Here is a 26,817-nt window from a genome sequence, read left to right as displayed (position 1 = left end):
TCAAAAAAAAAACTCATTCTTATTTTTTTTTTTTTTTGATGAATGCAAATTATAATTGTAATTCAAGTTTTGATAGCATTAAAAAGTTAAAATAATGTCATCTGCCTTAGTAATTTTAAATCATTGCAATATTAGGTTATCAGATTATCTTTACATTCATTATATGTATTTTCCTCATATCGAATATGTTGAACAACCCTAAAAGATATTTGTGACATTTAGCCATCTATTGTATTCTACCCTTTGGTTTGGCAAATGGAACTATTACTTTTTCTTTTTCTTTTGTTTATCAGTTTTGCTTTTTTTTTAAAATCAACAAATACTAGGTGGAAGGGTGAATGATATTTGTAGAAACTGGAAGGTCAAGAGAATCCATTGAAAATCAAAATATGTTCTTTAACAGCAATGCGCATTTCTTGGCTATCCATCAAAAAATACAAATTATCATACATATTCCGCTCTTTTTGCAAAAATCTTACGATTACTTCACTATTTTTAATTAAAAATTCTACTGAATTTTTTATAACTTGATGAGGTGATATAATAAAAATTACCTCTTGATTTACAGATATTTCCTTAATAATAGCCAATCATTTTGAAAAAAATTATAGTGATGAGGATCTTTGCAAAATGTTCTATTCAAAAAATAACTTTGTTGTGGAAGAACTAGAAATGATCAGTAAGGTCAAAACACACACCAAGATTAAAATGACAAATGACAATCTATTCGACAGCTATAATTCAAATAAAAAAATAAAAGCATTTGAGCTGGCTTTTACGGCTCTACAACGTTTGCATATTCTCATATTTTATTTTTAAACTGTCGTTTTAACTAATACTTATAGCTTCCATTTCGTTGTGTTTTTTAAACTGCTACAGAGAGACATTACTTTATTCCTTTTTTGTTCTTCAAAATTTAGTGAACTATTTGTTCCATCACATTCTTACCTTGAAAGTTTTTCGAGGTGAACATTATCCCTGAAATTCATGTAATTTTGAATGTACTATAATTAGTTCCATTTGAAGTAAATTACTGTTATCTCCTCGCTGATAAAAACATGATTGGTTTTTAAATTCTATGTTACATTGTATAATCTTCAGTTCGATCGTTGAATGTTTTATATATAAAAAGTGATAAATTGTATGGCGATAATTTTGATCTTTTTTATGAGTAATGGATTAATTACTTAGTTGAGAATATATTTAGTGCTAGTGAGTATTTGATTAGATTTATGGGATAATTGCTTTGAATGTTTATTTATGTAAATAGCATGCAATATATATTGGAATTAAAACCACTAAACTTACGCGATTCTTCCTCTTCCTCTAATTCAATTAATATTTCAGAGCAGCTAGTGTAGGAAGAACGACTTCACTAGAGTAGTAATAGCAATTATACAACAGTGTTTCATTTTGAAAATCGAAGAAGGCTAAATAGTTACTGGGAAGCGCAGAATAGATAACCGGTGATTATCACTGATAGTATTCAACACTTTTCTATTTTCAACAATTTGAATATCAGTAAGCATTGCATGGTCCAGAAGTTCTAAAGGTCAGTTTTCTAAAGGTTTTTTTTCTAAAGGTCACACATTGGTCAGTTTTCTAATTTCTTTCACACAAAAATATGTAACAAATCATTTTTGTGCTTTTCTCTTTGATCTTCCTTCAACACCGCTCGATGTTTTCACAAAATTTTTGGAGGATGAAGTTGGATATATTCAATCCATAACGGTGATGGACTTTTCCTCTTCATTTATCTTCCCATCTGCTTTTATTTTTGTTTGGCAGCTTTTAAATTTGATCTTTTACGATTTCGGAGCGTTCATTTCATCGCCAAATTTTCCTAATTTTAGCAAAGTAATGGCGCTTGGCTTGAATGTGTGGCCTATACTTATGGCCATACTAGTATTATCGTTTGCACCGTCAACACTAAGCCAGATGTCCACCAAATTGAACGAACGAGAAAGTTCGGATAATTCTACTCAAAATTTATCCCGGGATTTGCGCATGGAAGACATTATGCACCAAATCAATCGACTCAAAAGAACGGCGAAGAGTTAGTTGTTGAATTTATGTAAAATACACTTATTAATTCGATAGTAGACTCTATCTCTCTTAATGATGTAATCATTCCTATTTCTTTGTTTTTCTTCCAATTTGTATTTCCATCAACTTTCCTTATTTTTGAATGTCCCATTTCCGAATCCTAGAACTGAAGAAAGTTCCATCGTTTTGCAACTTGGCCCATTACACTTAGTTGAATTTTTTCCAAAATGACCTTAGACTTTCAATTTGACAAAGTCCTTCCGAGAAATATTAATATTTAATTATTTCAAGAGTTTGTAGAACCATCACAGCGGATAAAATTTTCTGGATAATAAAAAAAACTTTCGACAACTTTGTAAGTCCTACTAAGATATTGTAGAAAATGCACATCATTCACTAATTGCCTTTAATTTATGTCATACAATAAAGGGAGAAGTATAGAAAGCTGAATTGCAAAAGACCGCGAATGTGTCGTATCATTCGTTTTTATCCATATGCAGAATTTGTCTACTCCTCTGTCGGACATATTTAGTGCAAGAGTTTAGCTGGAAGTTCAGTTCTAACTTTTGTTCCCACATTGAATCATTTCCTCACTAGCAATTACAATTAAAGGTCTGATAACAGCAAATGTTTTTTTGAAATTTATATTTGTTGAACTGAGTGGAACGAAATATAAATATTTAACAACTTATTAAACTACCATTTTAAATGGCGGAATCTTTCATATAATCACAAAAGGTATTACTGGAATCTCTCTACTCCCGGGAGGACTCTACAGTTTACTGTTTGAACAGTACGTTTCCGGTAACCTTAAGCGAACATCCTGCAACACTTTCTGTAGCGCACTGTAATTCTAACTACCCTTTGCTCTATGAAAATCAGCTGCTTGCTCGGCTTCCATATCCCAATTGCTGTAAACACCTTCGAAATAAGAAGTGCCTCCGAGATAGACTTTCTGCTTTGGTCAACTATATAGAATTGTTACATCAGTGGTACCTTCAACTGATACATTTACGATTCAACAAAGGGTAGAAAATGCACGAATTAATTTGGAACGTTTAGAATAATTTAAATTCAGCTCTTATAACGCCATATGATTTGGGGATAACTAAAAAAACGCCGATAGCACTCTTTATAAAAACTCTTTGCATAATATCTCATCGATAGAAAAAAGTTAGCCTTCCGCTTCGAGCATGTTTAAAAGTGAAATGATACTTAAGTACATGAAACAAGTGACGGGAAGAAAATTCATCTTAAAATAATGCTGCAACAATACTTGCTTTATGCCTTATTCATTATTGCTATTTGCTAAAAGAACTTGCTGAAAGCTTTTACAACAGACCACAGATCGAGTGTTTATCTTTTTTTTATTCCCATTTTTGTTCACCTTGGAATTTCACCTAAGCAAATCCCACTAATGTGATTCGGTACCGAAAAATTTTCATTTAATTGAGAAAAGTCTACTTTCTTCCTTTTTTTTTTGTAAAATATTCTACCAATTTCAATGTTTCCCATTGGTCTTATGCAAATTAATGTACATTTTATCATGCTGGCGTTAATTTTCTTCAAAATTGCAATTACTGCAAGTGCTATCATTTGCTTTTCAACCTTTCTCATTATGATTGTGTTCGAAATTGAAATCAAAACAATTTGGCAACAAAAGCATTCTTAACCATTTTGAATGTACAGGTTATCCTGGCAAAATCATCAAAGAATGCGGCTTGCTGAGGAAGAGAGATTCTCGGAGAGGACCAGGTAAATAAGCGAGACGGTGATAAAATAAACAAATTTTGTTGTGATTTAGAGTGTTCCGAGGAATTAGCACATATACGCTGACATTTTGAGGAAAGACTGTTTCACATTTCTTTTTCCTTTGCAACTTATTATCCGGATACCCCCATGACCGTTGAATCCGACAATTTCATTCCCAAAAACTAAATCCTTTCTTTTAGCAAACCTTCATATTTGGTAACTTAATTCCAAAATGCTTGCCTGGTACAATTTTCCATCATTCCGATCTCACAGCACATTCCTTTACTCAATATTCGCTTTCAAATCAGTCATATTTTTTGCCCAATACGATCGTAAATCTGTGTATCGATCGTATCTACTATATGATTTTTTTGTCAACCGTCAGGCCTTGACCTGTAATCTTCCGGTTGATTCACGCCTCAGCATCATCTACCTTTCTTTTCTATGCTTCTCATTGCATCCAACTTGCATCTTTTGAATTTCCACGCTATTCTTCCACATATCCGAAGCATCAACAACGCCAAGAACTGCATGTCTTAAAAAAGCTTCTTGGATAAAATTTAATTGCTTCATTACAGTACTCTTTTTCTTTCTAAAATGACATGCGTTGACTGGTACTTTTAGCAATATTAAAATCATCATATTGAGATTTTAAGCTCAAATAATTTCCATTTGGTTAACTGAATCTTCATTCTCTTAAGTAGAGAAGGCACAAAGATATCTTTACTCAAATCAATGGAAAATTTTTGCTCTCCGATAGATGAAACTGAGAAACATTCGAGAGAAATTGTATTTGGGAATTATCGAAGTTAATGAAATCAAACATTTTGACAATTTCGTAGAAATTATTATAAATGTGTATGAATTGGAAATGAAGTATTTAACAAATTTCAATATTTTCATTGCCCCTTTCTTATTAAATCGTTGTAATAGTGTGTCTGGATTAAAGTAATGAAAAAATAATTTCAATCCTTGGTTTTTGGTTAAATTTACTTTCATTTATTCACCATATCAAATGTTGAATAAATTTGACTCGAGTGAAATTTAAAAGTTAGTTGGATGAAAGAGATTTATTATTGCCAAGAACATTTAAATCACAATTGCTTTCGAAAGGTCATCTTGGCCCTAAAGAGAAGGCAGAGTTACTCCTGACGTTCTTTATTTGTCACTATGCAATTTTGAATGCACCAGAGCAGTCTGTCTTTGCAACCTTTCAAAGCCAACTTACTGTCATACAGAACGTTTTTGTGATTCTCAAAATTGAATGGTATCTTCTGCTTTCATATGGTAGCTTCTATTATACCTATAAGGATTTGATTAAGCGAAGCAAATTTACAATCTTCGCCTTAGTACTACAAATGACGGAAATTTGTGTGAGAAATGTCGAACAAAGTTTACTTTAATTTAAGCAGAAAGTATTGCCAGAGTTGTTTAAAGATGCTTGTAAAATTGACAACTTTGTTATAAGCGTAAGCAACTTTCGGACTTTCAGCTTTAAAGTTACGATTGTTTTTGTAATCAAATTCTTAAATATTGGAAACTCTAACACATTAAACTATAAAATAAACTAACTGAGAAACATTGTAATGCAAGTTTTTGAATCTTAAGAATTCACCTGAATTTCCAAGATTCAAAATCTATAAAATGAGTTAATTGATAAACATTGTAATGTATAAAGTAAAAAAAAGGGAAAATCAAAACGATATGGTATGATAACACCTTCAGATTTGCCGAACTATCAGCAATCAAGTGTCGTTCTGTCAATGAACGACACTGGCCGATGTGTGGTCAGTGCTGACAAAGCTAGCCATTACTGCGGAGATATAGAAGGTTCGTGCCACCTATCATACTAATTGAAGACAACGCCTTTTTTCTGATCCGAGAAATCCAAGAATGAATTAATGAGAATGAATAATTTGGGAGAATGGGAAAATAAACCAAAAATGATAATGGAAATATTGTTAAGCACTGTGCTACTGATCATCTTCCTCCTTATCACTTTAAGTGATCAAAATTATGTTGCTTAATTTGCCAAGTTCTATTATTGACGGAATATTCAGAATCGTTATTAAGTATAATCGTTAATATCTTGTAGAGGGATATTATGAGACAGAAATGTCATCAAATTCAGTAAAAGATGTACACACCCCCTTTCTCGGGGTATGATGAATTTGCAAAGGTTAATATTAAGTGTTTAATAATCTTTTCATTATTGAATTATTTGATAAATTTCTCAAAAATTCTAATGCTGTGAGGCAAGTAATTTTTATTACTTACACCTCAAAAGCTCATTTTTCACTCCTAATAAAATAAAACATATTTTGATCATTTACATAAAATGAAATTAATTTACTGCCAAGGATATTGGAAAAAATGAGGTGACACATACAATATTTAGTACGCAACATTTATTGCTTCACTTTCCTTCAATACCTCAAATACTACGCAACATTTATTGCTTCACTTTCCTTCAATACCTCAAATACCTTAATTCTTGATTGCAAATAACTTATAAAACTAAATATCTTGCAATGAATTGTCCATAGCCAGAAGATAAGCATAAGGGAATAAAATTAAATCAATTTAAGAATTTTCGGTCTTTACATGGTATGGAACTTAGCATTATATCATTCTGCAGCTTAATTATTCGAGTTTCTCAGGATTTGAAAATTGGCGTTGCGTTGTGTTGTATGATTTTGGTGTGTGCTCAGCATATTTTACATAATAAAATTATAATTTTATTCATTTTTTTGCTCCTTTTATGTATCATTTTAGAAATTTTCATTATAATGCTGTTATTGTGAATTTTGATTCTCAGTTTACCCCTGCTGCAATCACTTCGTTTCTTTAGTTTTCAAAATTTTGCCACTTCTTTTGTATGTATACTCATTTCTTGCATGATTTTGTTCCCGAGTTCAGGATTTTTAAAAAATTTAATTTAAGAAAGGAAATCGAAACCAGAGAAAAATTCTGATGAGAAATTTCGGATAACACTACTATCACTACTTCTGTGGTCATTAAGGGTTATTTTATACAATTCCTTGACCATTTACAATCTTTATGATGAATAAAAGTGTTGATAATGATTTGATTTATATATCAATTTTTATCATCCGTAATTTTTCTTCGAACGCAGTAACTACCAAAGGCGAATACCTAGATTAAACACATTTTGGTCTTATCCAGACTGACATCTAGAAAACTATGTCATGTAGTTTCATGTGCCGAACAAAAACGCAATTCAGTCTATTAAAACTTCTCTGCGTTGCTCTCAGCGAAAAATTTGACTTTATTAGACTTCCACTATTTAGTGATTATGACCTATATCATTTGCATTCTTTGATAAATTATAGGAGAATTTTTCTGATTGTTGTGCTGCTTCACATCATTGGAAGATATTCCATATTACTTGAATGCTTGTAGATGCTTCCAACGATTAGATTGAGATGAAATGAAACGTTTAACATTTCACTCACCGTTTATTTTTCACTTACGGAAACGTGCACACATGTAGTCATGCATCGTGCATGTGCTTAAAAAATGTTAGTTTTTGATGATTGCATGCATACTTATGAAATTTGTAACAGCATGAAATTAAAAAATTTAGTGCATGCCTTGCACAGATTTCTTTAAACCATTGCAATAGTGCATCACCGCTTGCATTTGAATGGTTTTCAATTGCATTTGTTTTTCAAAAGAGCCTAAAAAGGAAGTACCATAAATTTTGACCTTTCATTTTGATGAAAAGAAAAGGCAACGAATCCAATGCACTATGATTTACATTGATTGGAAATTTTGATTTGAAAAATAATAATTTCATAACAGCTTTCGAAATTTTTTGGTCTTCATATAAGAACGAATCGAAAAAGTTGCTGAAATTAGGATTTGCAAGCGGTGCATGCTTATCGTCATGGAGTAAGCTATTTCTGCAAGCACCAACTATCTAAATTGAGGAAAACATTAGTTCCGTAAATTTTGCAGTGACAGCGCCACCATTTCCTCCTCCCGATGCTGGTCAGTGTCATTTTTCGAGTGAAAGTGGCCGTGAGATTTGTTGGCCACGATACGAGGATTTAGACACGACATGCACCGATGTAGGAAGTGGAATGGTTTCGGCACCCGTTATCAAACATGCTGCGTTAGTTGTATTATTATTTCCCATTTATACAAAATGTCAGACTACATTAAGCAGCGATTTCAATGTTCAGTTCCACTATTCCATTCAAATGAAAAAATTATATACCATTCGGTCAACCCAATGGAAAAGATCATTCGAGACTTCTTAATTTGCTTTCAAATCCGATAATAATATGTTTTTCTCACTTGAATTTTAGTATTCGTGCTATGGCATTCGTACCGCCAGATAATCTCCGACGTCTTGTGCGACAGTACTACCGACAAAAAGGTTTACCCATCCCAAGAAATACAACATTTAGCAAGAATTCATTCTTATTTGCATTATACGAATGCGATGAAGGGTACGAATTTGTGGATGAAGTGAATTCCATGTTTTGCATTAATCGCCAATGGGTTGTAACACCACCAAAATGTCGTGGAAAAGGTAACTGCAAACTTTTAAATTACCCTAAATCAATACTGAAAAGCCAATTTGTTTGGTGACAAATTAAATGATTCATTACGTCACGACAAAAGTCCTTTTTATATAATTTACAATTAGATATGTTTTTCCCATTTTTACAGAATATGAACTGAACATTAAAATTAATTAACATTTCTTATCCTTTGATATTAGATTGTAAATCATTATGTTCTTTTCCAAAACATCTTCAAACTCACCAGTTTTCATAATTCTATTAAAAAGTTTTCTTGACTTTTTGCAAATATCCAGTGCTAATATAAAATGTGCATTGTTTTTGAAGGTTTATGTGAAGTAGATAATGGTGGATGTAGCCATTCCTGTCTATCAATTGAAGATCGAGAAGTGGAATGCCGTTGTCCACATGGACTGGTTCTTGACAGCGATCAGAAAACTTGCATCAGTAGGATTTCACCGAAATCATATCACTTCTCATTGAGAAAAATTCTTAAATTCCTACAAAATACTTTTGTTAATGCATCAGACAGAAACATTTCGAAGTCATTGCTTGGAGCAAATGGAGGAAGTGTCACATCCGGAAGATGTCGAAATTTAGTGTTAAGATTCTTTCAGAACCGATCCCAAAGAATCTGTGTCGCATTCTGAACAGCTGTTCATGTACGGCCATTAATGAAAACCAATACTCATGCACCTGTCCGAAAGGAGAAAAATGCTTGCGTAAAAATTTAATTCCGTTTAAAAAACTGAACATTTAAGGAGAATCTTCAAAACACATATAATTATAACACATATAATCAAAACACATATAACTTTAACATATAATTTTTGATGTTACTGAAAACAAACCGAGCTTTATAGCAGAAATTATATTTGTCATCAATTTACTATCAAACTGAAGAGAAAATGATATATCTTTTGAGCGTGTAATTAAATAATTGAGATTGTGAATCAATCATATAAATTGAATTTGATTTTTTACAAGAATTTTAATCCAGTGCTTCGCGGTAGACCAAAGATTTATATTGAACCGGCAGCACCATATGAAATAACACCGGGCGGAAATTTAAATATTACATGTTCTGCAGTTTCACATCCATTTCCACAGATATACTGGCAACGGTAAGTTATCTTAAATTTTCAACAATTAGTTTTAAACTAAAAAAGAAGCCTTTCCTTTCACTTATTGCAATATATTTGTCCACTGGGGAAATGTATGTCCATTTTTGCCATTAACTTTCAGTTTTACCAGTTTTTTGATGGATGGTTTGACCATGTGATTCTAGTTTATCTAGTAAAAAGTGTCTTCTCAGCTTATTTGAACTTTCTTGGAACACAGAATATTCAATTGATCCTCCTTAGGTATTGCAATGTCGCATTGCTTTTCTTTTTTTTTTTATAGTGGTGATGAAACAGTTGATATCGCACCGGTGAAACCAGGAACCGTTCGAAGTGAGCAAATTCTGATCATCAAAGAACTTTACAAAAACACTCAGTTCACTTGTCATGCCAATAATTCACTGGGAAAGGCGGAACGTACAATTGAAATCGTTGTCACTGGTAGGTTTCATTTGTTATTTCATCCAATCCAGCAGCAATCTTTCTTGACAATATACAGTGATGTGTGATGGTGACACTGACTTCTATACTGTCGCAGAAATTTCATATTGCTGAAAGGCTCCTTAAATTGTAAATTTGACACAAACGTTGAATCAATATAAATATCATCATACAATCTTTTGAAATCATTATTTCATTCAACAAATAATTCTCGCCATTTGAATATCATTGGAGGTAGCGTATTTTGGAGAGTATTTCCACTTAAAACAAAAATTTCCAGTTTCCATAAATTTTCTTCTGCATTCTTTGCATATTATTTTTTGGTGTACTTCATCTTCCATGATAGTTTGGGAAATACGTATAGTATGTTTCATATATCATTTCGCTTTGGTCAAGAAATTGCTGATATAGGTCCCGGATCAGCACCAACAGTTCGCGGTATTGATGCTGGCCGTTCATCAGTTTACGTTCGATGGGATCCACCAGTAATTGTGAATCGACCGGTTACTTCATATACAGTTTATTATACAAACAATGGTCATCAACCAATCAAAAACTGGAAGAAAGTAAATGTTGAAGGTAAGTTATTTATAGTTGTACTGAAGATATCAGCATAGAATTGAAAAATATGGAATATTTTCAAACATACAAGATGATAGGTTTACCAAGCAGTAGAAAAAAATTATCAACTTATTTTACAGTAAATTAAAAAGTGCAGGACTTATTTCTTACTTTTACATAGAACCAAACCGTGAGGTAACAATCAAGGATCTTCGGCCTAATACGCAATATTTTATCCGCTTGAGAGCAAACGATAAACTAGGCCCAGGACGTCTCTCGAATCCAGTTTCGCTTAATACACGTAGACCAGGTAAGTTGAAAAAAAAAGTGTTAGATAATTGAAACAATTAAAATGTGAGGAAATTAGAGTTTTCAATTCATGTTCTCTCGATTACTATTAAGTTTATCGCGAAACTGATGTCATTTTCGGCTTAGATAAGCCAAGCAATTTCTACAGAAGTCATCACTCAAACTATCTAATTTTTATCACACTTAGCATTCTGGCAATTAATTATTACCTAATGGACTAGTTAATCTCCTTCAGAATGTTAATGACATATGCATTATTACTATATGAATGATTTGGTGATCTTAATGATAAGCTCCAATATTTACTGAATTCAATGGAGACAGGTTCGCCATTTTCAGGAATATCTATGCAAAGAATGAAAATGCGGAAGATTTAAAATTAGATATAACACTTTGGAATTTCAGCGGTACGACCGCAGCTATTCATTCAAGAGGGTGGCATGATATACGTGGGTCCACTACAGCGATTCAGCATTAGTTGTAATGTGACACGTGGAGATCCGTCACCTAAAATTGCTTGGTATACGAGGTACATCAACTGCTTTGAAATAAAATTAATTAAATTACAGATGATTGAAACAAAATACAACAGATAAAAGTCCCAATTCTTTTACTACTTCTTTAGGGAAATTACTGAGATGTTTTAGGTCTGAGAATTGACAAAACAACTGCTTTTAGAATTTTGAAACAAGGCTTTGCTAAAAATCTTCAATTCTTCTGGTTCTTCTAAATCTAACTGAGAAATCGATATCGATAGCTTACTTTATAGAGCTCGACCAATCAATAAATCGCAAAGGAAAAAATTTATAACAATGGAGCATGGCGGTTTGTATGAAAGCACAAATTTCTCATGTGTTGCTGAGAATGAAGCTGGTCGAACAACAAAGAGAATACAAGTCATTGTAACGGGTATGGGTTATTTTTAAATTAAGATGACGCAAGGAGTTGAAGTAAATACTTGTGCGATGAGTAGTGCTGGTATAATTTCACTTGTGTTATTGCTTAATTAATTACCATACAGGACCAACATCTCCCGAACGGATACGCTATCAAATTCATGGTAATAATGTCGATTTACAATGGGAACCACCGCGTATCACAAATGGACCACTGAAGGATTATGATGTCAGTATTTTTTCAACAATGTATAAATATTACCTAGAAATTTATAATCTCTGGTAACAATTCGAATTGATTTCCAAATGCTAAATATAAGCCTATGTATGCTTAGCTAGTTTAATCTGAAATATGAAGTAAATCTGAACTCCAAAATAAGTAAGGATTGCAGGTATTGTATACAGACAATCCGAACTTACCGGACGAATATTGGGAAGTTGTAAAAGCTGGAAGTCCAGATGCACGTTCCGTACGGATATCGAATTTGAAAGAAAGGAGAGATTACACGTTCAAAATACGAGCACACAACGAATTGGGTCCTGGCCTTTTCAGCAATCAATTTACTCTAACAACTTGGCTTGCTGGTTTGTGAACCTTTGTTATCAATTTTTATTATTTTCGAGTAATAGAAGTAAAAAACGAAAGTGAATTAGCAAAATATTAAATAGAAAGAGGATTTAGTTTCTGATATGTAGCTCGTCCGCCAACTGTAACGATCATTCCTGTTGAAAAGATAGTGAAAAACCCGAGCAATGAGGAACTCGTTTTTGAGTGTGAAGCTATTGGTGTACCGAGACCAAAGATACTGTGGCTTTGGAGCGGTGGCTTAGTCGAAGATGGAAAGGTTAGTTTTCGGATTTTCATCCATTTTAGTATAATTATTACAGAGGCTTGATAATGTTGCAGCGATTCAATCACTTATCAGGTGTCATGCGTTGTCACAGTGATACATGAAAACAGTACAGTGTGATTGGTGGTGATACCTTACCTCAACCAAAACATTATGCATCGGATTTTGGCATCATACATACAGTGAACTTTGCAGAACGAATTTCGAATTTATGATGTGACACCGCCAGATGTGCAAGATCGTTCTAACAGCAAATTAATTGCTGAGAAGACAAATCGAGCTGGAGTAGCCACATGTCAAGCCATCAATTCTCATGGTTTGTTATTTTTCAGTGCAAAAAGTGTTCTGGTAATTGCTTTGAATCAGTCGATAATTCATTTAACGGAACACTTAATGTTTTGAGAATTCCTGAAAGTTCCTACGACATTTCAGTAATGTTTGATATAACATAAATGTAAATGATTGCAATATTCCCCAAAAAACCATTTTTAATTAATATTATTAATATATCTTCTCTTTATAGGTTCGGATGAAAAACGTACTGAAGTGAAGATTCTTGGACCTGGAAGTCCACCTCGAGACATTTCGACAGTTCCATTTACAAACGACTTTAAAGTCTCTTGGAATCCGCCAAAATATCCAAACGGGAAGATTATAGTAAGCACACAATCTCTCCTTCAAATTTTCAACAATTTCAGAAATTTGCAACGCAAGTAAATCTTGAGCTTGGCAAAATAATGGTAAATCAAAAAAAATATCGTTTCTTCTTTTCCTCTCAACAGTAATCACGTATCCCTTGAAGGAGTTGGCTGACATGAATTCTCTAGAAATTTTGCAAAAGAACTTGCAAGAGAGATTAGACGACCGATCGGTAGAAGGTCGACTGTTAAGCAGTTTTATTTAAATTTCGTTAAATTTAAACATAGCTCAATAAGTTATGCATTTCAGCATTATATTATTTACTATACGAAAAATCCAGACGATATTCTGGAGGATTGGGAGAAAACAACTGTAGAAGGTGATCAGCTGGAGGTAACTATATCAGCAGATGAGGATACGCCATACAATGTGAGGGTACAAGCTGTTACTAAGGATGGTCCTGGTATCATATCAGAAGCGTATGATGTTACTACTGGCAAAAAACGTTAGCTTTTATCATGCGTGAAATTTCGCGTACGGTATATCCGAAGAATTTAATTTTGCATGTAAATTTGCATGAATTTAGGATAGGATATAATGGGATTGTTGTCAATTTTGGTCTTCAAACTGCATACAGCCTCAATATAATTTAGGATAAATAGCAAAGGTAATAGATTGTTGTAAGTACAATCAAGATGTGATAGGTAATACTTTTGCAACGTACCTGGCCTACAAGAAACTATCACTACCCTTATTCATTTTTCAGCAGTTCCGCTTTTTGTAAAACTGGTCATATTGGATCCTCAAGTAGAGGAAAGTGATACGGAGACAGTCGTAGAGCCGCTAAAGACGATTATATTTAAATGTGATGCGAAAGGAAGACCAGCACCTCAGATTTCATACACTTGGCTTCCATTCAATGAAACCGAAAGCGGACAGGTACGTTTGTGATCATCCATGCAATGTATTTATGAGTGTGCTTGCATAGATCAGATTACTTCTACAGTCACTCTAAAACATTGAAAAACGGATTTTTTAATAAATAAATCAGTGAAATTTGAATACAAGTTGAGATTTTGCACACCCTCGTATGGCATGATATGAAGTGGCATATTACAGTTAAAGAAGCACATATCCTTACTCTGATAATATCTATGTCACATCATTTCTTTATGATTTATGAACGATTTGTGATTCAAAACGATCAAGAACTGAAGAACTTTTATAGCAACCAATACCGATCCCGGCTTATTCGGATCCACAAGAAGCGCACCGATACCATTCGCTGGATATGAACACTAATACAGCTACTAAACGTGCGTTAATGTGCAATGCTCGAAATACAGATGGTTCTGTGAGCGACCGACACATTTTCAATGTTCTCAGTATGTTTTTTCATGTATATGCACGAATGTTTTAAGAGATTCAAAAGAAATCTTGGTCATTCGTTAGAATTAAAGTACTAAGAACTACTGCTGTACAACTGCCAGCGAGTAAGATAATAGGATAAAGCTTAGAAATTAAAATAATAATGGACCTGAATATGAAAATATTTCAGAACCAGGCAGCCCACCAGAACATATTCAGGCAATCATTGATACGGACAATCGTGTCACAATATCGTGGCAAGAACCAAAATATCCTAATGGACCCATTGTAGTTCGTTTCATATTATAAAATAATTCTTAGTCAATCAGATATTCGTAAAATCAGATTACTTATTAGAAATCACTGGAATCCGAATTTAATTATGGGCGAAATTCTTTCTAAAATGCAAATTGTTTTATGCTAGAGTTGCAGCTGCTAATTAAACGAAATTTAACTCATTGTAATCATTTTAAAAAGGACTAAAATTTATGAACTTATTAGAACGAGAAAGGAAGAAGGAAAAAAGAACAATTTATGAAGTTATAATAGTTTTGGTTGTAAGGAACTTATTCATTTATTTGTTTGTTTTATAATGTTCGGAATGAATTTTTTATCAGCACTTTTGCAAATTCTTCTTAGAACCAATAAATCCTAACTGATTTTTGGAAGAATTCGAATTACTTCGACCTTTCCTTAGAAATATAAAGTGTATGTGACGTCCGATCCGGGTGAACCGATCAGTTACTGGAACATCTATGATGTTGAACCGAGTGAAGCGCCACGTTTGGTACTGGAACGTGGTAAATTACAACCAGAAACACCGTATTATTTAAGGGTTGCAGCAGTCGGTCAAGAGGGCGAAGGCTTACAGTCTGATATCGTTTTATTTGAAACAGTTAGTGGAGGTACGTTGTTTTCGATCTGATTGTTTTGTTCTTTCTAATCCTATACCGTTTCCATCACCACAGAAAGGGTTAGAGGAAACTTTCAAGGGTATTTAATGTTTAGTTAGACTCGCCAATATGGGGAATTGAACGAAGATCCTGTACTTCTGTGAAAATTCGGAATTTAATACATCAGTAAATTCACTTTTAGCACCAATCGATGCGCCCAAGGATGTGCTGGCAACAGTGGAGCAGGACAACACTATGGATATATCTTGGACAGGACCAAGTGTTCCCAACGGTCCCATCCAGGCAATTTTGCTTAACCATTAGAGTATAACACGAACAGAACATCAATCCGAATAAAACCTACTGAAATAAAGATTAGCAAAAAAAATATTAATTAAAAATTCTATACTTGTAGGCTTACACGGTCTACTTCACTCCGTTGGATCAGTATCAAACATCGGATGATGCTTACAAACAATGGGATAAAATTATCGTTCAAAGCAATGACAATTTTGGAACCTTACGCTTGAATAAAGATGCCCACGACATTCTGCCCAATCGATTGTACCGAGTTCGGGTGTCTGCAACTAACGACCTATCGGAGGGTCCAGCAAGTGAATCTGTAACAGTCAGGACAGAAAGTGGAGGTCAAGCTGCTAGATTGTCTTTTTATACTTTCCTCAGTTACAATATTTTTATGAATTAGACATTTTATCCAAGTAAAAAATTTGGGAATTTAGATACGTATTATAAATTCAAATTCCTTCGCTTGCACAGAAAAGAGTTTCATCTCCGTTTTCTTGTTTGTGTTACAGCTCAAGTGAAATTGTCTGCTTCAGAAACACCCCCGATAATATTTCTGGAACCGGCTGATAATCCAGTCACCGTAGCACCGTATGGTTCAATATCTGTGCGATGCACTGCAACAGGAATACCGCCACCTACCATTATGTGGATTATTGGTACAAATGCTAGTGACGTCATACGAGGATCAGTCCTTCAATTAACCAATCTCCGGAAGGATGAAACTGCAACTTGCATGGCTGAAAATAACGCTGGACAAGTTCAAGAAGTGTTGCAAATACTTGTAGCTGGTTAGTTTTTCTCATATTTTGTTTTCCGCTTATGCAAGTGACACACGCAAGTGGGCGGAAAAAAGAATTCAAGTGCAAACTTTAAGTTTGAACAACATAATTCTGCTATTTTTCCAGACATTCTTATATCGAATTGTTGATACTCAGCTCTCCGTGTCTTTTTCTTTCATCCGACTTTTATTCATTTTAGGACCTGGAACTCCACCAAACGAGATTGTCGCTTTTCCTCTAGAAAATCAACAAGCAAACATAGAGTGGACGACGCCGGACAGTCCGAACGGACGAATTACTGATTACGTTATTCATTACGGCGAAGTTTTTAATGGTTAGTAATGAATTAATTTGGTCTTACAAAATTGCACAGTGTTTAATCCTTACACCGCTATTCAGTAGTTTTGATAATCACAAAATTCTGCCGTTTTTGTCAAGGTCAAAAGTATATGCATATAACATGGCCGTATTTGTTTCTTTTTTTCTCCCAAGCTAAGATCAAAATTGTTTATAATTCAATCGAAATATTTATGTCAAATCATTAACGAAAGCCAAATTAAATCCTTCTTATTTTTTAATCCGTAATGCTTGAAATGTACAAGTTACAGTATTTAAATTCATAATTTATGAAAGATATTCATTAGTTTTCGTTTTACAGGAGAAGCTCTTCCACGTATCTGGGAAGCTGTACGAGTATCAGCTGAAGAACCACAAAAGTATCGTCTTGCTGGATTAAAACCAAAAACTAATTATGCGATTCGACTGCAAGGGATCAGTGATCGTGGACCGGGTGTTTTATCCGACCCGATCAAAATAACAACGCTACCACTAGGTTACTTCAGCAAAAGTTTTTGCTTAAATTCTCACAATTTTTAAAGTTGGAGGGAAATCGAGCATATATCCGAGAGCTTTGGTTTTAATTTAATCTTTTACTGGTTGCCATGAAAATTTAAATTTAGCGCCTGCTATTGTCCAACCAGCTGATATAAAAGTCCATGAAAATAATACTGTTGCTATCCAGTTCGATGCACCGAGGGATCCTGAAGATCCAGGAAAACCCATCAAGGTTCGTACAATAATAATCGGCAACATAATCAAATATATCATCAGTTGTAAAGCTTATTCGGGTTTCTTGTCATTGTCAATTACAGTTCATTTCCACATTTAATTCCTTCAATTTTCTCTAGTAACTTAAGCATTTTCAATTAAGTGCATTCATCCGTTTCTGCACAACTGTACAACTACTATCAGTTCAGAAAACCTGACTTGATGTTGATATGGAAACACGGCTATATGGGTATATTTAGGAATTCGTTATCCACTATACAGATGAGGATCCATCGAGTGAAAGTGCGCAATGGAGAGAAGTGTTTTGGACGGAACCAGATGACGACTTTTCAGTTAGCATTCCCATCGGCGGCGAACATTTCAAGCCAGATACCAAGTATTCAATCAAAGTTAGAATATTTTTAATCTGTTTGATTCAATATTGGAGCTCTTAGTTATTAAATGAACGAAGTTTTATTGAAAAGAAGAAACTTTAACAAAATCCTATCATATTTGATTTGTTGTAGATAACAGCTCGCGGCGAAATCGACAGCCCACCGTCGGAGCCAATTGTCTTTCAAACGGGAGATGGAAGTTTGTATTCATTTATTAGTAGAGAGGTCGAACGGAGACTGTTAAGTTTGAAGAAAATAAATCGAAACTGTGAAATTCTTCAGCTACAAGTCTGATTTCTTTTCCGGGTTTAAATTGGACAATGTCAATTGCCTTACGCGGTAATTTCCACTCTCTGGCATAGTTCAACATGAATAGTGTTTAACTAGCGGAACACATTCCAGTTATTCCGCCAGAAAAACCACAAATCAATGTTGATGTACCAGATAACGTGATACGTGTACCAGCTGGTAGTGATTATACAGTTGGCTGTTCATCAAGCGGATTTCCCGCCCCCCGAGTTTTTTGGGTTGATAAGGACGGGCAGGCAAGTGACATATTTTCCCTCTTCTTTCATTGCTTTCTTTCCATTTCCTTCTCATTTGTTCCAAATTCAGATTAGAAACAGTCTTAACAAATCCATTTTTTTTTTGAAAAAATCACAAGAGGAAACAAACAATATCACTTCATTAAAACTGAAAAAGCTTGCAAACACATGTTGCTATGGTAGGAACGAATATAAATTTATTGTCGTTTTAGACCCTTAGAAAAAATTATGCTTCTTTTAAAAAAAATTAGCGAATTTAACTCATATTGCTCTCTCCACTTTAGGTTTCGTATTTCGTTCGAGACTGTTTGAAATTTATTTCAAAATATAATTTTTTGTGATAAAATGCACTTTTGAAAGCCGCATGGTGTTTATTAAAATTTTACATAAAGTTTTGCACTAACAAGATACAAGTTAATGATAATTTCTGAAAGATCCCAACATGCCATTTTACACTGCCAACTTTCCTGATTTATTTTCTGAAAACATTTCTTCAGCCTCTCAGCGATGGACCGATGCTGAGATTACAAGATGTAAAAGAAACCGTACAAACAAAATGTGTTGCTGAAAATAAAGGTGGACGAGCTGAAACTCCGTTTGAAATTTTCGTCACTGGTTTGTTTTAAGGATTCCTTTTCTTTTAATAATCATGGATTGAACTACTTAATATCGTCCTAAGATCCTGAAATTGCGATAACCTCAGACAGATCCATTCCGCAATATTGTCAAAGACGGCGTACAGCCTCAGCATTTTGATTTGAAAGTCCTATGGTATTAACTTCATGTTGCAGAAATTTTAGTATTTTAAAGTTCTTATTTCGTCTTGCTATATTAAGCAAAGGAATTTATGTTCCAAGTTTTAGGTCCTGGGAATGCACCAAGTAACATTCGCTTAAATTCGGTAAAACCGCGTACTATTTATATTGATTGGGAACCACCAACGATACCGAATGGAAATATTACTCGTTATATTATTTATTACACTCCTCTTGATGATCAGGTTAGGTTTATTCTACAAAAAAATGAAATTAAAATTTGCAGTTAATTGACAAGCTGTATTCATATGTTGGCATTTTAGCACCAATTCTTGGAAAAAATGCGCATTTTTGTTTGTTTTTAGAATATAGTTTATCAAATGGGACAAATTCCAAAAAAGCCAATAACCGAATGGATGACATCCCATAAAGATAACGAACCACTGACTGGGGTGCCGCAGCGGGCTGACCTAGTAGATTTTGTTGAACCGGATACTGCTTATGCTGTGGTGCTACAAGCTGTCAACCAGGATGGACCCGGACCATATTCCGAGCAACATACCATCCGAACGATGTCACGCGGTTTGATTTTTTGATAACTTCTAGGCAAATGGGAAATGGAATTCGGAGAAGGAAACATCCACCTGTCTTTAAATACCAGTCTTACTCCTAAACTTAATGAAGTACATCACATCTCCTTATGGATAGCTCAGTTAAAAATTTATCGGTAATTAGGTTTTTGTTAGATATTTAATATTTAGGATACTCAAAAGAATTTCAGCAAGAGAATTGGGGGTGGGGAATATATTCTGTTTTTCTAAAATATATTCCTATTTATTTTTGTTCTTTAGCTCGAGAGGGTCCACCGCTTGACCTAAGGGTTGAACCAGAAAGTCAGCGATCGGCAAATGTTGAATGGCATAGGCCAATTACTAGCGAACAACCACCGATTGGCTATGAATTGTATTACATTAAAGCAGACACTAAAATCTGGGAAAACGATTTAGCTAGCATCGACGACTGGTATGCTTTTCGATTGAGGAAAACTGTGAGAAACGATAAATTGAGGCCTTCTGAAGTAAATTCTTTTGTGGTTAAGGTATTTCAAAATCAAACTAATAACATGGATTGTAAAGCGACAATTTAACCTAATGAAGTACGATTGAATTGTTCGGCAATATAAATTGATAATAGGAATGCAGCTGTAAATGAAGTAATTATATCATCACTATAGTTAAGTTTCACGAACGAAGATTTGGGAAGGGTTCTGTCCACGCTTGCCGCAAATGCTACAAATGTGAGTGTATTTCTCGAGCCTACGCAATAGGTTTTTTAGATGAGGTACAGCATGCACGGAACTGTCCCCATCCTTTTCACTCTTAAGTTCATTTGTAGGACCTAGTGAGCTTGGTCGGTGATAGCGAAGTCCTCCAGACATAATTTTTGTTTGATTAACCTTTCTCTTAGATGGAAAGCTTTACATTCTGCTCTATCTAGTCGAGTTTGTGTTAGAATTGTCTTCCTCCTAGATTGACTCTGGGAGATTATCCAGTCCATCTTGTCCATAGACACACTTTTGTGACCCTTCAGTCAAGGCCTGTCTGGCATGGGTGATCCTACCACATGTCCCATTGCCAGCATAACTCGCAATCTTATAAGACGCGCAAGCTTCTACCTTGACTAGGGATTGTCCGTGGAGAACTGATTACATAGTCTTGAAATAACTGATGAGACATTCCTTTCAGAAACAGTGGTTTAATTTATCTTTTCGGGCAGTTTCCGATCAATAGCTTAGGCTTGATTTGCATTAATTCGGATTTTATCGTCAACAAGTATGCTCCGAAACTGATAAGAGTGAATTACTGTCAGCAGTACAAACGAGTTATACCAGATAACGATAAGGTGATTTAAAAATGGTAGATAAGTTGTGAGCAGTAAGTGATAACTGACTTATTTTCTGCAGATGTGTTATAACTCTATTTCTTTCTCTCCCCTAAAAATTATAAATATTTTTATTAGCAACCATCTTTTGTTAACTTACATTGATCTAATGTTGACGCTTTTTGGCCGATCAGTTTTGTAAGCGATTAGAAACCGGGTTAAATTCTACCCAAATTTCGTATACTTTTTGCTTGTAGGAGCATGATACCAATAACGGAAAAAGATGAAGATAGGCTTTATTACAAAATTGATGGATTACTTGAACCGGACACAGAGTACGTGTTTCGGATGCGCGCTATTTATCCGGATGGGCCAGGAGTGTTCTCCGACGCTTGTATTACCAAAACACTTCCAGACGGTTTATTTTTTTTAATCTGGACCACTTAGATATACCTATCTAAAATGCCAATAACAGCAATAAATGGAGCTATTAAAAGCAAAATAACTAATTTGTTCAACAAATTGAAGAGAACTAAACTTAATATCAAATGATAAGTGCAAAAACAGTATTTACAGTCTTTTTTACTTTATACGAATATGAATTTCTGGATCAATCAAAAAAACATGTTTCAAGTTCAGGTAACGCCCCATATATTCTCATTTCGAACGGTGATCACGGAGTGGAAGGTAAAACGGAAATAACGATCCTTCCGGGATCGGCGCTTGATCTCTCATGTAATGCAACAGGACAGCCTCGTCCAGCAGTTAAATGGATCCGCTCAGGATACTATCCGATTGATCCTGCTTGGGTTTCGTATTTTGAAATCTGCAACATTTTCTTGTCTTCTTTTCAATGGGTCAAATTGATGAACTTGACCGCTTCTTAAACCAATCATTTCTATTCGACATCTTTTTGGAAAAAAGCAACATATTATCATAGATCTCGGGTGTATTTAGGTAAAAGCAAACGAGAGGTATGCCATATGGTTTCTGAAAGTATCTAACATTACCGAAGATACATCATTCAACTGCGTTGCACAAAGTCCGCTCGGTTTTGCCAATTGGACCATCAGTGTTCGTCTTGTTCCAGGTGAAAAATTCAATTGTCTTACCTCTCGGGATTTCCAAGCTTGAGCACTAACATATCTGTGATCAAAGAAGAACTTAATAATGAATTTGAAGCATTCATTCAGATTAGCTCTCAAATTTCTCATTTCCTTTTTTCGCTGATTATGTCTTGTCGGGAAAGCTAGGAAATGCTGTACTAGCTTCGCAGTGATCTCTTTTTAGTCCTTATCATCCAAGGGAGAATTTTGAGATTTTAATCCTTTTAAGAAGCAACTTTATTGACAAAAACAATGAGCATCTTTCTATCGGAATAGATTTTCAACAGTTGGATATAAGCATCAGGATTTTTACAGACCTTCGATCAACATGGAAAAATGATTTCATAGTTGCGAAGAATGAGGATGGTGAGGTGGCAGTACACTTTACAGATGATTTACCGGATTATCTTAAGGGACCTGTAAGCATTTTTCTAAATAAAATTTAGATTCATAGCAAAAGACTTTTCCCTTAATATTCTGTATTTTACAAACTTTTAAATAAAACGTAGAAGTGATTTATGAGGTTTTAGCAGAATCCTTGGAATATCTACTGGACTGACAATCCTTCGAAACCTTTCGAAACTTGGAATTTAATTTCATCTGATGGTCGTCCCTTAGACCGTGTATATATCCCTGAAATGGAGCCAGGTGCCAAGTATCATTTGTTAATTGAGCAGCCATCTGCTGGAATCAAAACACCAATCTTCGACATCATGACTCCAAGTAATTTTTAGTCTCCTATCAGTTTATAGATTGAACTTTGTAGTTTCCAAAAAGCAACTTGAAGCGTCATCGCAAAAATCCAGAAACGGATCTACTTCTTGTTGCAAATTTTAGAGCCAGTTGGCGACATACGCGTTGGAACTGATATCAACGGCGAAACAGTGCTAGATTTCAAGCCAGCACTTGCTACGGAACCTATCAAGGTAATTTATTACGCCACCAGTAAAACAGACTGTAAGAAGTAGGAAAGTTTTAGGTTTCGTATAATAATTAAAAAAGTGCAATCGTCCGTAATATATATTAAGGCACAAAGACCTTCTCGACATTATCCATGGTATACCAACCATAACGAATTCTTCTTCTTAAACTTTGTAACCGCATTGATGAACTTTCCTTAAAACTTCTTATATCTCGAAGGTTCTGAATCGGTAAGGTCATTTGCAACATCAAAATCTTCAATGATCTTCTATTGCCGAAAATTTCAGAAATACATTATCAAATACTGGCCAGATGACAATCCATCAGCTGTAATGTACATGGAAACACCAGTCAACGTTACCGACAAGATTGTGCTAGATAGCTTGCAGCCTGATACTGATTATAATTTTATGGTAAACGTTTTGATCATCCTAAAGATTACTTATGGGAAGACTCAGTTATTCCTCACTTTCTCAGTTATTTCAAACTAACTTTTTTCAAATGAATTACTTGTTAATTTTTGTATTAATTTAAGGTTACTGCAAAATTTGACGACGGCGATAGTCTTGCAAGTGAACCAACTAAAATACGTACACCTTCCGGAGGTGTGTCACCTTTTCTTCCCTGTCAAATCTTCTTTACATGTAAAACCTTCCACAAATGTAAAAAGCTTTTAAGTAGCAAGTCTGGTGGTCTGGTGGGTATCAGAAATTGAGGTCGATGATTTCATGACCCTTAAGTTTCTATAGATAAGATGGTAAGTTCCAAATTTGAGCATTGCAGATATTCAGTGTCACTGTGCACATGCCTGCATGTTTGAAGAGGATGAGGAAGGAGTGATAACAGCATCATGCTACTGTCATAATGGTTTCAAACTTGCTGATGATAAGAAATTATGCGAATCTATAGAAGAAGATGAGGAAGGGGGTATTGTTCAGGTAAACTTTTTCAGAATAATTTGACGGTCAATATTTAAATTTATCAGGAATATTGCTTAGAATTAATATATTTTGACATTTATACAGAGTTAAATCTATTTGCAGAAATTACAGAATGATAGTATCCTATTCCTACGAATCTATGTGTCTCGTCTAAAATTCATTTAAAACGTCCTCACAAGTTCCTAGAGCAATCGATTTCGAATTTGAAAAATTATTTCCAGGTTACTCCACCAACACTAACTCCTGAATCCGAGCATCCGAAGGAACTGTCTACAATGTCAACTCTTTTTGATGATTTGGTACCGAAGTCGGAGAAACTTGATAGGACAGAAATTCTGGAACCAAAGGAACGTGAGAGAGAGTCAAAAACCGAGCCTTCGCCAACCGATGGGTTCGGAGGAGCCGTTTGGCAGGATGAGCAATTGGTAACTACAGATGCGAGTAGAGAATCGGTTAATACCAGTATTTCGCCACTGTCAACTGATTCTGGTCAGCAACACCGTGTTTTGTCACCAGTCGTTGATTTCGATGGTATACCCTTGCCCACTGATGAATACGGGCATGCAGTGGATAATCTCGGAAATCCAATTATGTGGAATGATGAAGGCCAGCCAATAGGCCCAAATGGGACTCCTTTACGTCGCAATTACAAAGGAGAATATATATATCCAGTTGTTGGGAAAGATGGACAGCCTTTGCCCACTGATATTAACATGAAACCGATTTATCCTGTTATTGGACCAGACAATCAGCCGTTCCGAAAAAACCAGGAAGGAATGCATATCGATCAGTATGGCCGAATAATCCCAACAGATACTTCTGGACGCCCAATTAGTGTTGATGGGTCACCTTATCCAACTGATGAACACGGTCGATATGTTGTGGATTCGGAAACCATCATTCAGCAAGATATACCAACGGATGAGCTTGGACGTGTTATCTATCCAGTTTTCTATCCAGATGGAATGTTACTACCAACAGTGGAGGATGGTCGGTTTGTTAACGAACATGGACAACTCATCCCAACCAGTGATGCCGGATTGCCGGTTAATGAGAAAGATGAGGTGTTACCAAAGGATTCTGAAGGAAATTTTGTTTATATAGGCAATTATGTTTTGCCCACTGATTCTGATGGACAGTCTGTGAAGATACAATATAACGGGAGACTTCTTAAGAGCAACAAAATGGGACGTATCATTGGTCCTAGTGGGCAATTAGTGCCAGTAAATAACTACGGACATCCAGTTGACGAATCTAACACTATACTTCCAACTACTTCTGATGGCATATTTATACTACCAATGATTGATGGAAGGAGTGTGGCAGTTTCAGGAACGGAACAAAGGAAGGGAGCGAAACGACCTCTCAGTATCATCGGACCTAATGGACATTTGCTACCGACTATGGAAGATGGTACTGTTTTAGATCCTTTTGGAAAGATCATACCAACGAACAACATTGGAGAACCAGTGAATTATCGTAATGAACCGCTACCAACTGACAGTGACGGACAGGCTATTTATCCAAAGGATGGCTTGGACTGCCCACTGCCTCCAACAGACGAACATGGAAGGCCGGTTTATTCAGTGGTTGGACCAGATGGGAGGTTACTTGCTCGAAAACACGACGGAACTGTACTTGATCCAGACGGCAACTCACTCCCAACTAATGCAGCTGGAGTACCTGTCGACAGTAAAGGACGGCCTTTACCCAGTGATAGAAATGGTTCTATCATTTATCCAGCTAGAGGAATCGATACTGAACCCCTTCCAACAGATTCTAATGGAAAACCGGTATATCCAGTAATCGGAATTGACGGAAGTTTGTTACCGACAGATAGAGACGGCAGAGTGATCGAAGAGGATGGAAAGCCTCTGCCAACAAATGCTGCTGGCGTTCCGGTAAATGAGCAAGGAGAACCACTGCCATTCGATCAGAATGGTTACATCAGATATCCTGTCACAACAGAGAGAAGAGGGAAACCTACATACATCATTATCGGGACAGATGGAGAACCGTTACCACGAAATGAAGATGGATTGATTATTGGTCCGAATAATAGACCAGTGCCAACTGATGCTTCTGGATACCCAGTGGATCATGGTGGAAGACCTTTACCTCGAGATCAAAATGGAAATATCATTTACCCTGCCAACGGTATAGATGTTGAACCGATGCCAACTGATCGAAATGGCAGACCCGTATATTTGGTAATCGGGCCGGATGGCCAGTTGCTTCCAAAAGACAGTGATGGTGCTGTAACTGATGCCGATGGACGACCTATTCCGACAAATGCTGCAGGAGTTCCTCTTGACCACTATGGAAAACCGCTATCTGTCGATCGAAATGGTTATGTTTTCTATCCGAAGCAAAGTTACGAATCTGATCGAACCGGTGTACTGACACACTCTATTTTGGGACCTGATGGAGCTCTATTGCAGCAGAATGCTGAAGGCGCATTTGTTGATCCCTATGGCAGGCCGATTCCAACAAATTCCAATGGATATCCTATTGATAATCACGGAAGGCTTTTGCCAAAAGACCGCTTGGGTAATTTTATAACGAACATTTCAACTTTGTTCCATCTTCTCTACTTTTATCCAGGTCAATCAAGGAAAACATTGAGGAGATTCATTTAGTAGGTGTTAATTATGGATGCAGATAGATTAGCTAATTAGCGTAAGAAATCATCAAATTAAAAATTTCCGAAT

At 35.3% G+C, this 26,817-nt stretch overlaps 4 protein-coding genes across 4 annotated transcripts; 3 read left to right on the top strand and 1 right to left on the bottom strand.

Annotated features, from left to right (window-relative positions):
* Positions 1-1,860: 1,860 nt before the first annotated feature.
* On the top strand, positions 1,861-2,061 carry LOAG_01562 (hypothetical protein; the record flags this gene model as incomplete). The annotated part of the gene is made up of 1 exon (XM_003137101.1): positions 1,861-2,061. The coding sequence occupies one exon, from the start codon at positions 1,861-1,863 to the stop codon at positions 2,059-2,061; it is 201 nt and encodes a 66-aa protein (XP_003137149.1).
* A 1,625-nt stretch (positions 2,062-3,686) lies between these two features.
* Positions 3,687-4,371, bottom strand: LOAG_01561 (hypothetical protein; the record flags this gene model as incomplete). Its single annotated transcript, XM_003137100.1, has 2 exons — positions 3,687-3,897; positions 4,232-4,371. The coding sequence occupies 2 exons, from the start codon at positions 4,369-4,371 to the stop codon at positions 3,687-3,689; spliced, it is 351 nt and encodes a 116-aa protein (XP_003137148.1).
* Positions 4,372-5,507: 1,136 nt separating this feature from the next.
* Positions 5,508-20,584, top strand: LOAG_01560 (hypothetical protein; the record flags this gene model as incomplete). The annotated part of the gene is made up of 35 exons (XM_020445783.1): positions 5,508-5,628; positions 7,780-7,936; positions 8,133-8,359; positions 8,679-8,798; positions 8,969-9,073; positions 9,352-9,475; positions 9,756-9,913; positions 10,325-10,492; positions 10,656-10,784; positions 11,189-11,312; positions 11,553-11,692; positions 11,805-11,908; positions 12,072-12,264; positions 12,376-12,524; positions 12,726-12,846; positions 13,054-13,187; positions 13,479-13,674; positions 13,936-14,108; positions 14,398-14,554; positions 14,728-14,828; positions 15,235-15,442; positions 15,633-15,712; positions 15,846-16,077; positions 16,270-16,524; positions 16,715-16,849; positions 17,174-17,347; positions 17,475-17,581; positions 17,823-17,972; positions 18,090-18,156; positions 18,360-18,484; positions 19,000-19,117; positions 19,366-19,502; positions 19,623-19,839; positions 20,109-20,356; positions 20,492-20,584. The coding sequence occupies 35 exons, from the start codon at positions 5,508-5,510 to the stop codon at positions 20,582-20,584; spliced, it is 5,247 nt and encodes a 1,748-aa protein (XP_020303797.1).
* An 815-nt stretch (positions 20,585-21,399) lies between these two features.
* On the top strand, positions 21,400-26,745 carry LOAG_01559 (hypothetical protein; the record flags this gene model as incomplete). Its single annotated transcript, XM_003137098.1, has 10 exons — positions 21,400-21,556; positions 21,778-21,947; positions 22,096-22,228; positions 22,560-22,663; positions 22,775-22,967; positions 23,082-23,170; positions 23,453-23,578; positions 23,701-23,770; positions 23,949-24,103; positions 24,328-26,745. The coding sequence occupies 10 exons, from the start codon at positions 21,400-21,402 to the stop codon at positions 26,743-26,745; spliced, it is 3,615 nt and encodes a 1,204-aa protein (XP_003137146.1).
* Positions 26,746-26,817: the final 72 nt, after the last annotated feature.

The sequence above is a fragment of the Loa loa genome (genome assembly GCF_000183805.2).
Source record: "Loa loa unplaced genomic scaffold supercont3.128, whole genome shotgun sequence".
Classification (NCBI taxonomy): domain Eukaryota; kingdom Metazoa; phylum Nematoda; class Chromadorea; order Rhabditida; family Onchocercidae; genus Loa; species Loa loa.
Note: the sequence above shows the minus strand (reverse complement) of the source record. Positions and strands in the feature narration are given on the sequence as shown.